The 14,544-nt window shown below is 35.5% G+C and overlaps 1 protein-coding gene and 1 long non-coding RNA gene across 3 annotated transcripts; one reads left to right on the forward strand and one right to left on the reverse strand.

Moving 5' to 3' along the window:
- Window positions 1-963: 963 nt before the first annotated feature.
- Window positions 964-2,224, reverse strand: LOC110225184. The gene is made up of 2 exons (XR_002329593.1): window positions 1,986-2,224; window positions 964-1,693 (listed from the first exon to the last, which is right to left on the reverse strand). It is a non-coding gene; the product is annotated as an uncharacterized LOC110225184 (long non-coding RNA).
- A 2,599-nt stretch (window positions 2,225-4,823) lies between these two features.
- On the forward strand, window positions 4,824-7,066 carry LOC9327359 (4-substituted benzoates-glutamate ligase GH3.12). 2 transcript variants are annotated; one of them, XM_002891251.2, is made up of 4 exons: window positions 4,824-5,049; window positions 5,388-5,489; window positions 5,562-6,347; window positions 6,424-7,066. In XM_002891251.2, the coding sequence occupies exons 3-4, from the start codon at window positions 5,684-5,686 to the stop codon at window positions 7,002-7,004; spliced, it is 1,245 nt and encodes a 414-aa protein (XP_002891297.2). In that variant the 5' UTR covers window positions 4,824-5,049; window positions 5,388-5,489; window positions 5,562-5,683; the 3' UTR covers window positions 7,005-7,066. The 2 variants fall into 2 exon arrangements, with proteins under 2 accessions (XP_002891297.2, XP_020869870.1); XM_021014211.1 differs by having other exon boundaries at window positions 5,388-6,347; window positions 6,652-7,066.
- Window positions 7,067-14,544: the final 7,478 nt, after the last annotated feature.

Consider the following 14,544-nt stretch of genomic DNA (forward strand, 5'->3'; position numbering starts at 1 on the left):
AACGTTATATTACAAAAGTTTATTTTTGTCTGCGTTCATGGTGGCGGACAGTTAAAATTCTTTGTCTACGATATTAATTAAAATTTACAGAAAATAAATAAATTAGTCTCTTATCAAATTCCTAAATACTATATACTGTATTAACTAAACTAAAACATGTTTATAACTATACAAATAGTTCTTGTATGTAAAAGATGTTCCAAACCTTTAGCAATTTTAAATTTTTATTCTACGAAATTATAATTTTTTACTATACCACTATGGGTTTTGGTTTGCTTATATAAAGTATACGCGGTATTTATATTTAGTAGACTTTATGCTAAACTGTTACCATAACTTCTATCAACCAGTTAAGTTTTCTTGTAAACTGCTAAACTAATCGTATAAATTAGTTAATGCTCCTTTTATTTCCAAATATACTCCCTCCGTATTAGAAAGATTGATTTTCTAAGATTTTCACCAAGATTAAGAAAATAATAAATAATGTATATTTATTATTTACTTTTGTGTTATATCTTTTAAAAAGTTAATTTCAAACTACTTTTTATCCAACTTACTCCAATCAATTGATCTTCAAAAAAAAATACATTAAATATACTATAGAAAATCAATCTTTTTGATACAAGAATAAAACCTCAAACATTATTCTTTTTGATACGGAGGGAGTATAAAATTTTAACTAAAAACGCACAGATTAAGAAGTAATTAATTTTTATAAAGTTAACCAATCCTAGAAAAGCTGCAGAATTAAAATAATCATAAAAGAAGAAATCAGTATATTATGTGCTTAGAAATTTAAAATCATCTTATATTATCAAGCAAAACAAATCTTCAAAACATCTTAGAGCAGGATTATCAGTTAGGATCTTAAACTTGGATCTTAACCTTATTTTAAATAAAAATTTCACTATTTGTAAGTTAAGAAAAGTTATACAATATCTTAACAAATTTTTACTCCATTGGTTAAGAAGCAAAGAGTTCTTAAGGATAAAAAATTCAAATTGTTGCAAAACACTAACTTACAATACAAGTTACACACATTTCTCTTCCAAAAGCTTCATGTTATCACATTTCTCTGCAACTCCACTTGTTTCTCCTGCACTTCAACTCTGGCTGCAGTAAGCTCATCACTTTGTTCATGGCAAATTCTCCAATAAACCTCATCAAAAAGAGTAGAAAGGATCAAAGCAATGAAAACAGAGAACACTTATCAAAAACAGAGACATTTATCTATTTCAAGCAAAACTCATTCAAACAGACCAAACCAATCAACTGATTCTGTTTTGCCAAAATTAAACAAACACAAGTTCATTCAAACATTGATTCATTCGTTAGAGAACTGAGACTTAACTTATGAAAAAAAGACTATTAGCATTGGCTCATGTTATTTGTGCGATAGATTAGGTATTCTACTTGAGCAGAGATCACCAAATAAACACTTGGAAAAACACAAATCTAAATCATGTAAAATCAGAAGTTCAATGATATAGCCATAATTGAGGTATGCTGCACTAAACAAAGCTTATACCCGCACAGAAATAAACGATGCAAGAGAATATACCAAACAATGCAAAGTACTTACATGTATCAAAGGAGAGAAGAAAGCAAAATCTTAGAGACCCTCGTTCATAACTGACGATATGGTTTCCACTTCAACTTCTGTTGCTACGTTGACCAGTGAGTTGAAATTATCCTTCAAAGTAAAAATTTCAATTAGGCAATGACATAATATTACAACTAAAACGATATATGGTCATAGTATTAAAATATGTTTTTATCTGAACCTTTTCTAACCAATTTCTTAAATTTATGAAGCACAAAGGCATTTCTTTTTCCAGGTGGCTGGACAGAAAAGCAAATCACAATCAGTTAAAGAACCCTAACATCATAGAATACTAATTTTGCTACCAATTTCTCTCCCAATTGTGAAAACCCTAATTTACGATGTACTAATGAAATCAGAGAGAAATTAGAGAGATTCGTACCCTTTCTCATGTAGATCATGATACCGACGGATCAAAAACGCAATCCCCACTCATTTCTCCTCTCAGTTCGACGGATGAAGACGAGTCGGCTCGATTTCTCCGGCGGAAGCTTCGAGAATTGCAGGGATAGAGAGACGCCACCGAAAAGCTCTGATTACGTGAGATGAAACACGCAATTCCATCTCATTTCTCCTCTCAATTCGTCAGATCAACAGCCTCATAGGATATCGCCGTTTTGGTTTTGAGGAAAAGAGAGAGAAGTCGAGAGAGAAATAAAAAAACGAAGAGTTTTTTTTTTTGGTTTTGTTCTTTCTTCAAACTAATCAGAGCAGGACACGTGCTCATATCTAAACTCATCAAAAACATCTTAAATAAGATATACATCTTAACATTTGTTTGATCAATTCATTAAATTTAATAATTTTTTCCCCTAAGATATCTTTAAGATATCACCGATAAACCTGCTCTTACATTATGAAAGAGAGGGTGCAATGTCTAAAACCTACGCTTTCGAAAACTTCGCCATCTACATGCATTTGCACTCATTCATTTTAAACCAATTAATTGGTTGGGAAGTGAAGTGTAACCGTTATCTATTTTACTCATAGGGTTTCTTAATGATCCTAAAAACATGATATTATTTAGACTTGTAAACTTGTAAATAATTTCATGTTTTACTGGAATTGATCTATGATCTAGACGTATGTGACAATATCTTCGAGTGGAAATCAATAGCCAACTTGGTTAATCATTTTTGTCTGCTTGAGAAATTTTTATATATATATTAGGAAGAATTTCGAAAATGCTCATTTTTCAATACCACTTTTCAAAAATACTTTTTCTTTAAAACTTTATCGAAAATGCTTATAAAAATCAGAGATTTACTCAAATGTGTGTGTAAACTTATTAAATGATAAACAAACTATTTTTATATATGTTTTTTTGATAAATCTTATCGGTTGATCCGGTTAGCCTCGGTAGGAACGCACTAAGGTGCTACAGAGTGGACTACTCCCGCGGTTCAACGGTTTAACTATTCAACGGACATCATGAGCTCCGAGCGGACTTGGGTCGAACGGACCATGAGATTCATGAGATCTAGAATTGGGCCACCACACTGCCTGATCCGAGTTTAGAGTGCCTTCCGACTATTACCAAGGGGTAGTCAGGCCGTATGTATTTCTGACTACCAGATAAACCAATTGGACCAAAGCCAACTGACAGACTTCCCAAACAAATGTGTTTTTGTTTCTAGGAAAAATCGAACTCAGGTTTGAGAGTTTCACCCTTTCCCACAGCTTCCTCTACCACTAGACCACATATGCTTGGGTCCTTTATATATATGTAAAATCATATTAAAATATTTTATAAATACCGTATAAATATTTTACAAATACCTTATAAATAATTTGTAAAAGCTTATAAACACCTTTAAAATCTTTTAACACACCTTATAAATACTTGGATCGAGTCTCCAAGTAGTAGTTATAATTTATAAGTATCTTATAAATCTTATAAACTTTTCATATTTAATGGAAGACATTTTTGAAAATATAAATTTTTTTTTTTACATCTTTAGATCGACAAGGCCCGATCCATAGCCAATCCCTACCACGCGGAGTAACGCGACTTAGTGGAGTCGAACTCCGGTGGGAAAAGCGGAGTCAAATGGACTTAACGGCTTGACTAAGGGCTTGATTGGTTCTCCCGCTAGCACCCTCCTAGCGGTTGCTAGCGGTCGGTTGCGGTTGTTAGCGGTTGGTACCAATCATAGAAACCGCTCCGTACCGTTTCAAACCGCTCGAAATCGCTGAATTTCAAAAGCTCCTTCCCGCAAGCGTTTGCGGTTGCGGGCGGTTGCGGTTGGATTTAAAAAAAAAAAAAAAAAAAAAAAAAAAAAAAAAAAAAAAAAATCAAACGTTTACTTATAATTATTATAAAATATATTAATCTTATATATATCTTTCATCTTTGTATCACGTTCTCATCAGAAACCCTAATCAATATTCTAAAACCTTATTTTCTCAATGTCTTCCACCCAAACTGATGAAAATCAATTTTTTTTTAGCTTTCATTATATATTGCTTTTCTTTTTGATTGAATATATGTTTCGATTTGTTTTCTCGAATAGAAAATTACTTGCTTTTTGATTGAATTCAACGTTATTTACAGTTTGTCCCATTACTTGATACAATTTTTGGTGTTAACGACCCAGCATAAAGTACTATCTTATTATAAAAAAATTTATTTTTGAATAATTATTTAGTACTTTATTTATGGTTTTAATTATTAAGCATGTTCAATTTTTCTAATATTATCATAATAATATATTGGTGTTTTTATTTCTTTTTTTTTTGTAATATTTTTTGTTTTTTTAGTCATTTTTTATTTAACTGCTACCGCACCCGCTGGTTTACCAGTCATAAAACTTCTGCAAACGCATCCATTTTCAAACGCTAAACCAGTCGTTCAAAACACTTGGTAACGCTTGAAACCGCAACCGCCCGCTTCCGCAAACTCCCGCAACCGCAACCGCAACCGCTGTGTTTAAACCAGTCAGACCCTAAATGCATGTTTTCTTAAAAATATAAACTTAAAAGGGGCAATTTTGAATATAAAAAATGAACTCCAAAAGGGACACTTATAAAAAATTCCCATAAAAGTATACTCTTACGTTTCATTTCAATTTATGACAACGTAACTAATATCTTTTTCTGTGCATTCAAAATTACTTTATCGTTAGGTGCGAATTTATGATTGTTGTACAAATAGATCAAATCGTTTTCCACGTTTGTGAATTTTCTCAAATACAAATACAAGACGATGAATTAACGTTGAATGCCGAACAAATACAAGACGATGTATTGAAGGAGATACTAACACTTAACGCCAACACAGAGTATCTCCACCGTTTTCTCCATGGAAGCTCTGATAAAGACTTGTTCAAGAAGAATGTACCAGTGGTAAGCTACGATGATGTTAAGCCTTATATTGAGCGTATCGCGAATGGAGGAGAGCCTTCAGATGTCATTTCGGGGAAACCCATTACTGGCTTTGTCTTGAGGTATTCATTGTCAAATTCTAGAGACCAACTAGTTATTATACTTATTTCTAATCCAAAAAAAAAAAACTATATTATATTCAAAAGAAAAATAGCGTTTTTACAAAGAGTGCTTCGTGTGTTTGAAAGAATTACAACTGAAAATTAAACACTTTAGAGACGAGTTTCAAGCCAAAATTGTGAACCCTTGTCATAGCGTCTATCGCCGTTGAACCGGATTGAAAAACATGAAAAAAAAAAAAAAAAAAAAACTAGTTGTTACTTACAATAAAAAAAATACTAGTTATTATACATAATTACATGTAAACTCACATGCATGTGATATTATTATTGGTGTGTAGCTCTGGAACTTCTGGTGGGAAACAAAAGATCTTCCCTATAAACAACAAGTTTTTTGAGGACATGACATTCATTTTTGCCCTACGCTCACATATTATATTCAGGTGATTCTTCAGTTTTGTTAATTTGTAACTTCGAAAAAAAAAAATATCCATCTCTTTTGTTTTGGGTTGTAGGCATATCAAAGATGTCCAAGAAGGAAAGGCGATAACGTTTTTTTTCGTCAGACCGCAACCTACAACCCCTTCTGGTTTGCCAGTTTCTAACATGCTTACAAGCCCTGACGAAGTGATTATTAATGAGTGATTATTTCAAGAACCGGCCATCAAATCGTTTTACAAGCCCTGACGAAGTGACGTTGTGTCAAGAACACAAGCAGGCTATGTACTGCCATCTCCTTTGTGGTCTTGTTCAAAGAAACGAAGTTGTGAGTCTTGCTTCTGCCTTTGCTTCTTCTTTGGTTGGAGCAATCACTTTTCTTGAGAATTACTGGAAAGAAATTTGTAGTAATATCCGATCTGGCCATGTTAGCGAGTGGATCTCTGACCTTAGTTGCAGGGATTCTGTTTCTATCATTCTTGGAGGACCTAATTCTGAATTGGCAGAACTTATTGAAGAAGAATGCAACAAAAATTCTTGGGAAGGTATTATCACACGTCTTTGGCCTAGAACAAAATTCATTCAAACAATTGTTACAGGACAAAACGCTCAATACATTCCAATATTAGAGTTTTACTCCAACAAACTGCCTCTTATTTCTACGGCTTACGGGTCTTCTGAGACAATTTTTGGGGTAAATGTGAATCCATTCTGCAAACCAGAAGATGTATCCTACACTTTTATGCCCACTATGTCCTACTTTGAGTTCCTACTTGCTGATGAAGGAAACAATGGTGAAATTGTTGATCTTGTGAATGTCAAGCTTGGGAGCTACTATGAGCCCTTAGTCACAAATTACTCTGGTGAGTTATTTATACTTGTTTTCTTTCTCAACTCTAGATAAATATTCAATTTCTATTATATGTTATTATATATTAGGCTTACACAGATATAGAATGGGAGATATTCTTCAAGTGACCGGATTCTACAATAGTGCACCTCAATTTAGATTCGTACACAGGAAAAGTGCGGTTCTAAGTGTCAATGTGGAAATGACAACCGAAGAAGACATTTTAAAGGCGTTGAATCACGCGAAACTTGTTCTTAAACCTTCAGATCTTATATTGATGGGATTCACATGCTATGCTGATATATCTACTCATCCAGGTCACTACGTTTTTTACTGGGAACTCAAAGCCACAAACATTAATGACACAGTTAAACTCGATAAAAATATGTTGGTGGATTGTTGTTGTGTGATGGAGGAATCGTTTTGTGCTCTTTATCGAGAGTTCAGGAAAAAAAATGGATCCATTGGAGCTCTAGAGATAAGGGTGGTGGCACAAGGAACATTCGATTCTCTCATGGAGTTTTTCATCTCCCAAGGTGCTTCTGTATCTCAGTACAAACCACCTATTTGCATCAACTCTTCTGAAGCCTTAGCGGTTCTTGAAAAGAGTGTTATTGCTCACTTTTTTAGTGACAAGTCTCCTCCTGTAGGACCAAAGCTTCAATACTAGTTCTATTTTCCTTTGAAAATAAAAACTCGTGAAATAAAATATCATAAAACGAGTTACTATTATTGTGTGCATGCTTATTTTACTGGTGATTGTAATAACTATTTTGTTGTATTCTAAGGTCCAAATTTAAAAAAATAAGAAAACCGGTAACGTAAGATATATTCTTGGCTGCGTGGCTAGCGACACACAATCGTTTAGCAATGGGGGATCAAATCCAACAATTGGATGTAGGGGCAATCGTGGAGATCCATTGCAGACGAGACATCACTTGTTCTTCTCTTGTTATTATTGTAACACCCCGACCCAGATTATGTGTCCTCGCACCGGACATACTGAAACACCGTCTCACGGCAACCCCATAATTACCACCGAGACTTCCCGCGTCTGTTCATCTTCTTACTACACTTCCATAAAACAGGTTAAATTCGAACTAACTGCACAATCTAACTGTAAATGCAAGAGCTACTAAGTTTTGAATTAGTTCACGATGTAACTCAGAATTTCTCAAAAACTCTTTCGATTAATAGAAAATATGTTTACAAGGTTTCTCCTTTAACACTATTTTCTATTCTCTCTAAGTCTTGTTCCTTAATCACAGACCGATTAAGAACAATAACTCTCCTTAAAACCCTTAGCTCTCTTTAAGCCTCTAGTTCTCTATTTCTCTCAAACTAAGACTTAATAGCTAGGAATTCTCTCTCGTGATTGTGCTAAGCTTTCTACAAGCCTTAGCACCCTATTTATACTAAATAGGTTGAGACCATACAACAGGTCGATTTCCAATTCTAAAACTAATTGGAATGGACAATTTCCTTTTTCTTTATGGAATAGGAAATTGTCCTTTGTCTTCATGTTTTCCTTTTCTTCTTGCAAAAGGAAACTCTTCAGTCTTCTAGAATCTTCTCTAAGCTTCTAGTCTTCACTTCAAACCGCCATAACAAGATTCTGCATATTTCCTTAATCTTGTTCATGTTGCTCTGTTCTCTTGAGTTACTTCTTGACTTAGTTCAGGTACTCCTTCAGAAGCTGCATCTTCAATCTTCCCCTTTTTAATCTTGTGTCTCTCAAGCACCTGCATTTGAAATCTTCTATCTTTTGTAGACATTTTTCATCTCAAGCAATCACAAAATTTAAACACCCGAAGTTTTAAAAACTTTTAGCAACATTGTCCAACACAAATTAACTCCCCCAGAATCTGAGAATCAAGCAACAACAAAGTCTGGAGTTCAAACAAAAAGAACAAATAACTACTCCCCCACAACACATGAACTCCCCCAGAATCACAGCCATACTCCTTTCTCCCCCTGCTTGAGAGCTCAAGGTTAAAAACCAAACTTCCTACAGTCTTTTAGACAAAGGATGACTGAGAACAAGTTGTTGAATCACTCCATTCATCTTGGAGATAGCCTGAGCTGTGTCTAACAAAGCCATAAACATTCCCTCTCTATCATCCTCATCAGGGTGAGGCAGGCGGATGCTTCCAATGTCCACAACAGTATATCCTTGATACTCTGGATTAAACTGAGAAGAAGGATATACATTTTGAGGAGTAGTTCTTGAAGTATTTGGCTGAGTGCTAGCTTTTGCTTTGCCCTTCATCCTTTCAGTGTAAGCTTGACCAGTTCTGACATCCTTTTTGTAGAACTTAGGAGTCACAAACTTTTCTCCAGAATAGATTGTTACTTCTTTTTGACTTATGAGCATCCCATAGATGATTCGGGGAAACACCAACCATCTTTCATCTTTGTTCTGAACAAGTGACATCACTTGATTGAAAATCATCTTCCCAACATTAAATCTGATCCCATGAAAGATTTTGTAGATAAGCTGAGCTCTTTCAACTGAGACATAGTCTGGATTAGACGAAGGGATCCAATTCTGAGTTGTGATACGAAGAAGTGCTCCAACTCGTGGTGAAAGATTCTTAAAAATCAAGTCATCCCAGCCTGTTTTCTCTTCTTCACTTAAGATTTCTGCAAGCTTTTCTTTTCCAATAGAATCAGCCTCACTATCTGCCTTTAACTCATCTTTGTTCAACTCTTTGAACCCAAGAAACTTGTTGATTTTCTGAGAGGAAAACTCATAAACATGTTCTCTGACGAATACACTGACTTTCTCAGAATTTTCTTCAGACTTCTCAGAAGGGAGATTAGCATAAAACTCAGCAATTACCTCCTTCACATAACTGCCTAGATTAGTTACAGTGGGTTCCAACTTTGCAGATTTGATCAAAGCTAAAAATCCCCAAGTATCTTCCTTTTCTAAATCAATCAAGCGTTCCTCAACTAAACTCCTATCCTTAAATAATGCATACCTTTCTCGAGCTTGAGGAGATGAGAATAGCTTAGATCGAAAGCTTTTCTTGGGTTTGCTTTTACCTGAACCAGAAGCGTTGAGAGATTTGTTCTTCTTTGAACTTGGTTCAGCATTCTTCTGTTTCTTCTTTGGAGGAGCTAGACCTAGCTGTTTGAAGACTCTCTTCTTACGAGCTTCTTTCTCCTTCTGATTCTTCTGGAATTGTTCTTCAACAGTCAGCTCAGTGGGCTCAAGTTCAATATCTGAGATATGAACTGATTCATCTCTAACCCTCTCTGCATGTGTCCCGATGACAGTTTGTTCAGTTGAATCTAGCTCTTGATTTTGCTCATATTGATTATGAACTTCAGTATTCTGAGATGAAATCAAAACTGGTTCTTCAATTTGATTTTCCAAATTCTCAATTCCTTCTGTTGGTCCAGCTTCTGTTGATTCAGGGTCTGTTGGCACAACTTCCTCCTCAAGTTTATCTTTTTCGATTTGTTCAGAAGGAACCTTAGAATCTCTGTCAGGTTTCTTTGATTCCACTACATCTTGCTTATCTTCACCAGATCCACCACTCCTAGTTCCTTCGCTTGCAGTGGCGAATGAATCTTCATCGTTGTCATATGGAACCAGAGATAAAGAAGCAACTGTAGATCTGACTGGTTCTTCGATGGGTTCATCAACCAATTGTGGGTTTTCTGCACCACCATCAGACCGACTTTCTCTAGCCTGTCTTCTTCCTCCGATTGGTCCTCTTCGTGTAGCTTTCACCATTCTTACTATTTGAGAACTTTTCTGCAGTGAATTTCTCGCTTCTCTTGTTTCTTAGGGTTTTAAAAACTTTTCAATTAGCCTCTTTGTCTTTCTCCCCGAGAATCTTTTCACCAAGATTTGAGAAAATCTTGTTATGATTGCATAATTTTTAAACTTCAAAATCTCAAACATTGAGCTTTGCCAAATAGTAAGCCATCGTAAACCAAGCTTGAATCTTCTAACATGATAAACCGAACCAGAAACTCTGAATTGAACCGTATCTTCATAACCATATCAGCTCTCATATTCTCTGACTGAGTCAGATCATAGTTCACATACTCCAAGTGAATTTCTTAAAGTGACAAACCTGTTAAAATCCAAAGCTTTAGTGAATACATCAGCTAATTGAATTTCTGTCCCAACATGATCAATCTGAACCTTCTTTTCTTCAACCAATTCTCGAATAAAGTGATGTCTCACATCAATATGTTTAGTTCTTGAATGTTGAACCGGATTTTTAGAGATATCTATAGCACTCTGATTATCACAGTAGACTTGAAGAACTCCAGCGTCGATTCCATAATCTGCTAACATTTGCTTCATCCAAAGTAACTGAGTGCAACAACTTCCCATGGCGATATACTCAGATTCTGCGGTAGATATTGACACAGAATTTTGCTTCTTACTCAACCACGCAATTAGATTGTTTCCAAGGAAGAAACATCCTCCACTTGTACTCTTCCTGTCATTCACACTTCCTGCATAATCAGCATCACAGTAACCAACCAGATTTTGATTTGAGTTTCTTGAATACCAAATTCCAAGATCTACAGTTCCTTTGACATACTTCAGAATTCTCTTCACAGCTTCAAGATGAGACTGTTTAGGTTTTGCTTGATATCTAGCACAAACTCCAACACTTAGACATAAATCAGGCCTGCTAGCGGTTAGATATAAGAGACTTCCAATCATTCCTCTGTAAGTTTTGACGTCTACATCTGTTCCATTCTCATCTCTTGATAATTTCATTGAGGTACTCATAGGAGTTTTAGCTTCTTTGCATTTATCCATCTGAAACTTCTTTAAGATCTTCTTAGCATAGGTACTTTGTGAGATGTAGATTCCTTCATCTGATTGAAGTATCTGCAATCCCAAGAAATACTTTAATTCACCTACCAAACTCATCTCAAACTCTTTTGTCATGTTCTCTATAAACTGATCCACCAACTTCTGAGAAGTGCTTCCGAAAATAATATCATCAACATAAATCTGCACCATCATGATCTCTTTGTTTTCTTCAAGAATAAACAAGGTTTTATCAACACTTCCTCTATTGTAACCTTTCTCAAGCAGAAAGTTAGTCAGCCTTTCATACCATGCTCTAGGCGCTTGTTTGAGTCCATATAGAGCCTTTTTTAACTTGAAAACATACTCAGGCTTCATCATATCTTCAAATCCTTTAGGTTGCTCAACATACACTTCTTCTTGTAGAATACCATTTAGAAAAGCACTTTTAACATCCATTTGATGAACCGTGAAGTTAAGAATACAAGCCATCCCTAAGAAAAGTCTGATTGATTCAAGTCTTGCTACTGGAGCAAACGTTTCTTCAAAGTCAACACCTTCGATTTGATTATACCCTTGTGCCACCAGTCTTGCTTTATTTCTGACAACTACTCCTTTTTCATCACTTTTGTTCTTAAAAATCCATTTGGTTCCTATAATATTTGTATCCGCAGGTCGTTTAACCAATTCTCAAACTTCATTTCTTTCGAACTGTTCTAGCTCTTCCTGCATGGCAATGATCCAGAAATTATCTTCAAGTGCTTCAACATGATTCTTTGGTTCAACGGATGAAACAAAGCATTGAAACTGCAAAGTTTCCCATTCTGCAAAATTACTTGTCATCTTCTTGAAATCAAGCTTTACACCTCTGGTTTTCATTTTATCCTGGAGATCTCCAATGATGTCTGATGATGAATGATTTTTGTGTACCTGAATTTTCTGAGCTTCTTTATGACTATCTTCTTGTTCTACCAATGAACCATCCAATTCTTCTTTATCCTCTTTATTGGTTATCTCATCCGGTTCTGTATCACTTTCTTCAAGTTCTTCACTGACCTTTGACACATAATGATCATCAAATACAACATTAACTGATTCCATAACAGCACACGTTCTTTTGTTGTAGATTCTGAATGTTGTACTAGTCTCTGAGTAACCCAGAAACATGCCTTCATCACTTTTGGAATCAAATTTTCCAAGGTAGTCTTTGTCATTCAGTATATAGCATCTGCATCCAAACACGTGAAAGTAGCTCAGATTTGGAGTCTTTCCTTTCCATAACTCATAAGGAGTCTTCATTGAATCTCTTCTCACATATACCCTATTGACGATATAGCATGATGTGTTTATTGCTTCTGCCCAAAACCTCTGTGGAACCTGATTTCCATGCATCATTGCTCTAGCCATCTCTTGAAGAGTTCTATTCTTCCTTTCTACAACCCCATTTTGTTGAGGTGTTCTTGGAGCTGAAAACTGATGAGCAATTCCATGCTTTTCACAAAAATCTTTCATGGACTCATTTTGAAATTCTCCACCATGATCACTTCTTATTCTTTTAATACCTCCTCTCTCATTGATAAGCTGAAGAGCCCATATTCTGAAACTATCTACTGTTTCTGACTTCTCTCGAATGAATCTCACCCATGTATATCTAGAAAAATCGTCTACCAATACAAACACATACTTCTTCCCAGCTATGCTTTCAATTGGCATTGGCCCCATTAAATCCATATGTACCAAATCAAGTGCTGACTTAGTCTGAACATCTGGAACTTTCTTGTGCTGCACTTTGACTTGTTTCCCTTGATTACATGGTCCACACATCATCTTATCTTCATCTTTAAGCTTAGGAACTCCTCGGATAATTTCTTTGTCAACCAAAGTAGTCAGATTTCTTGTATTCATGTGACCTAGACGTTGATGCCATAGATTAAGGTTGTCTCGTGCAGAAAAACAGTTGGTTGTACGATTTTCCCACATGTAACAATTGTTTCCTGTTCTCTTACCTCCTAGAACAATGTCACCGGTTTCATCAAACGCTTTGCAATCTTCTTTAGTGAAAGTAACTTCTAGACCTTCGTCACACAACTGACTCACACTAATAAGATTAGCCTTTAATCCACGAACAAGATAGACATTCATCAGCTGAGGTAGCTCTACATCACTAGTTTTTCCTTTACCTTGTATATCTCCATGACCTCCATCACCAAAAGTTACTTTACCTCCTTTGATTTTCTTGATGTCTTGTAAGTAATCTTTTGTGCTTGTCATGTGGCGAGAACACCCACTATCAAAGTACCAAGGACTCTTTTTCTCGCATTCCTCTGTGACTAACGCCATGTTGCATCTAAAACCAAGTCCTGCTCTACTTCCTGTATCTCTTTCTGCAGTTCTTCTGACTAGTGTTGGATATAGATCAATTTTCTTTACCCAGATTTGATGTTTATACCCATTCCATGTAAACTTCCTTTGATACCTGAGTTTTCCCACTTTCTCCCAGTACTTGTAACAATGAATCTTTATGTGCCCAATCTTTCCACAGAAATAGCATCCGATGCCTTTTAAAACACTTTTTCTTGATTCATCTTGTGCATGATGAGATATTCCTCCAGACACAAACTTGGTTTGACCTGTGCTTGTTTCTCCATGACCAGTGTACCCTAGTCCTCTGTTTGTTTTTTCTGTCCTTCCATAGCTTAGAATCTGATCTAGTTGTTTTGTTCCAGCAAACATGTGAATCTTCTGATGTTGTTGATTAAGTTCTGTTTGTAGTCCTGCAGATATCTTCCTTTCAGCGATCAGTTCTTTCTCCAAATTATCAGCTTTAGCAGACAAGCTTAGTTTTTCTTTCATCAAACTCAAACTTTCTTTGCTAATCTTCTTTTCATCTTCTAGTTGATTCTGTAATAGTTCAACAAGTGATTCGAGACGTATCTTTTCTTTCAGCAAATCTTGATTTTCTGTTCCAAGTTTAATCAAAGTTTCTCTCACCTCTTTGTAACTTTCAACAAAATTCACTTGTTGTTCTCCATCTGATTCAGAGTCAGTTTCTTCTTCACCTTCAACAAACTCAGTAATGCCTATCAATGCTACATAATTTAAGATGTCTTCTTCTTCACTCTCTTCCTCAGATTCTTCTTCAATACCAATCATTGATTTCTCTTTTCGACTACTGATACAGTCATCTTGAGCATGTCCCATTCCTTTTCATGTTGTGCATTTAGTTTCTCGTTTCTTGACTGTTGGACATTCACGAATAAAGTGTCCATACCCTTTACATTCATGACATTGCATGTCAGCTTTCTTTGATGGTTTGGTATCGTCAGAATTCTTTTTGAATGATCCAAACTTCTTCTGTCCTTGTCCTTGTTCTGCTCTCTTTAACAATCGATCAAACCTTCGAACTAACAAACTCAAAGAA

The sequence above is a fragment of the Arabidopsis lyrata genome, assembly GCF_000004255.2.
Source record: "Arabidopsis lyrata subsp. lyrata unplaced genomic scaffold ARALYscaffold_1, whole genome shotgun sequence".
NCBI classification, from domain to species: Eukaryota; Viridiplantae; Streptophyta; class Magnoliopsida; order Brassicales; family Brassicaceae; genus Arabidopsis; species Arabidopsis lyrata.

Coding starts and splice junctions, on each gene's coding strand:
- LOC9327359 (XM_002891251.2), top strand. CDS start 5,684: ATGAGTGATTATTTCAAGAACCGGCCATCAAATCGTTTTACAAGCCCT. Junction 6,348..6,423: donor CTTAGTCACAAATTACTCTG/GTGAGTTATTTA, acceptor ATTATATATTAG/GCTTACACAGATATAGAATG.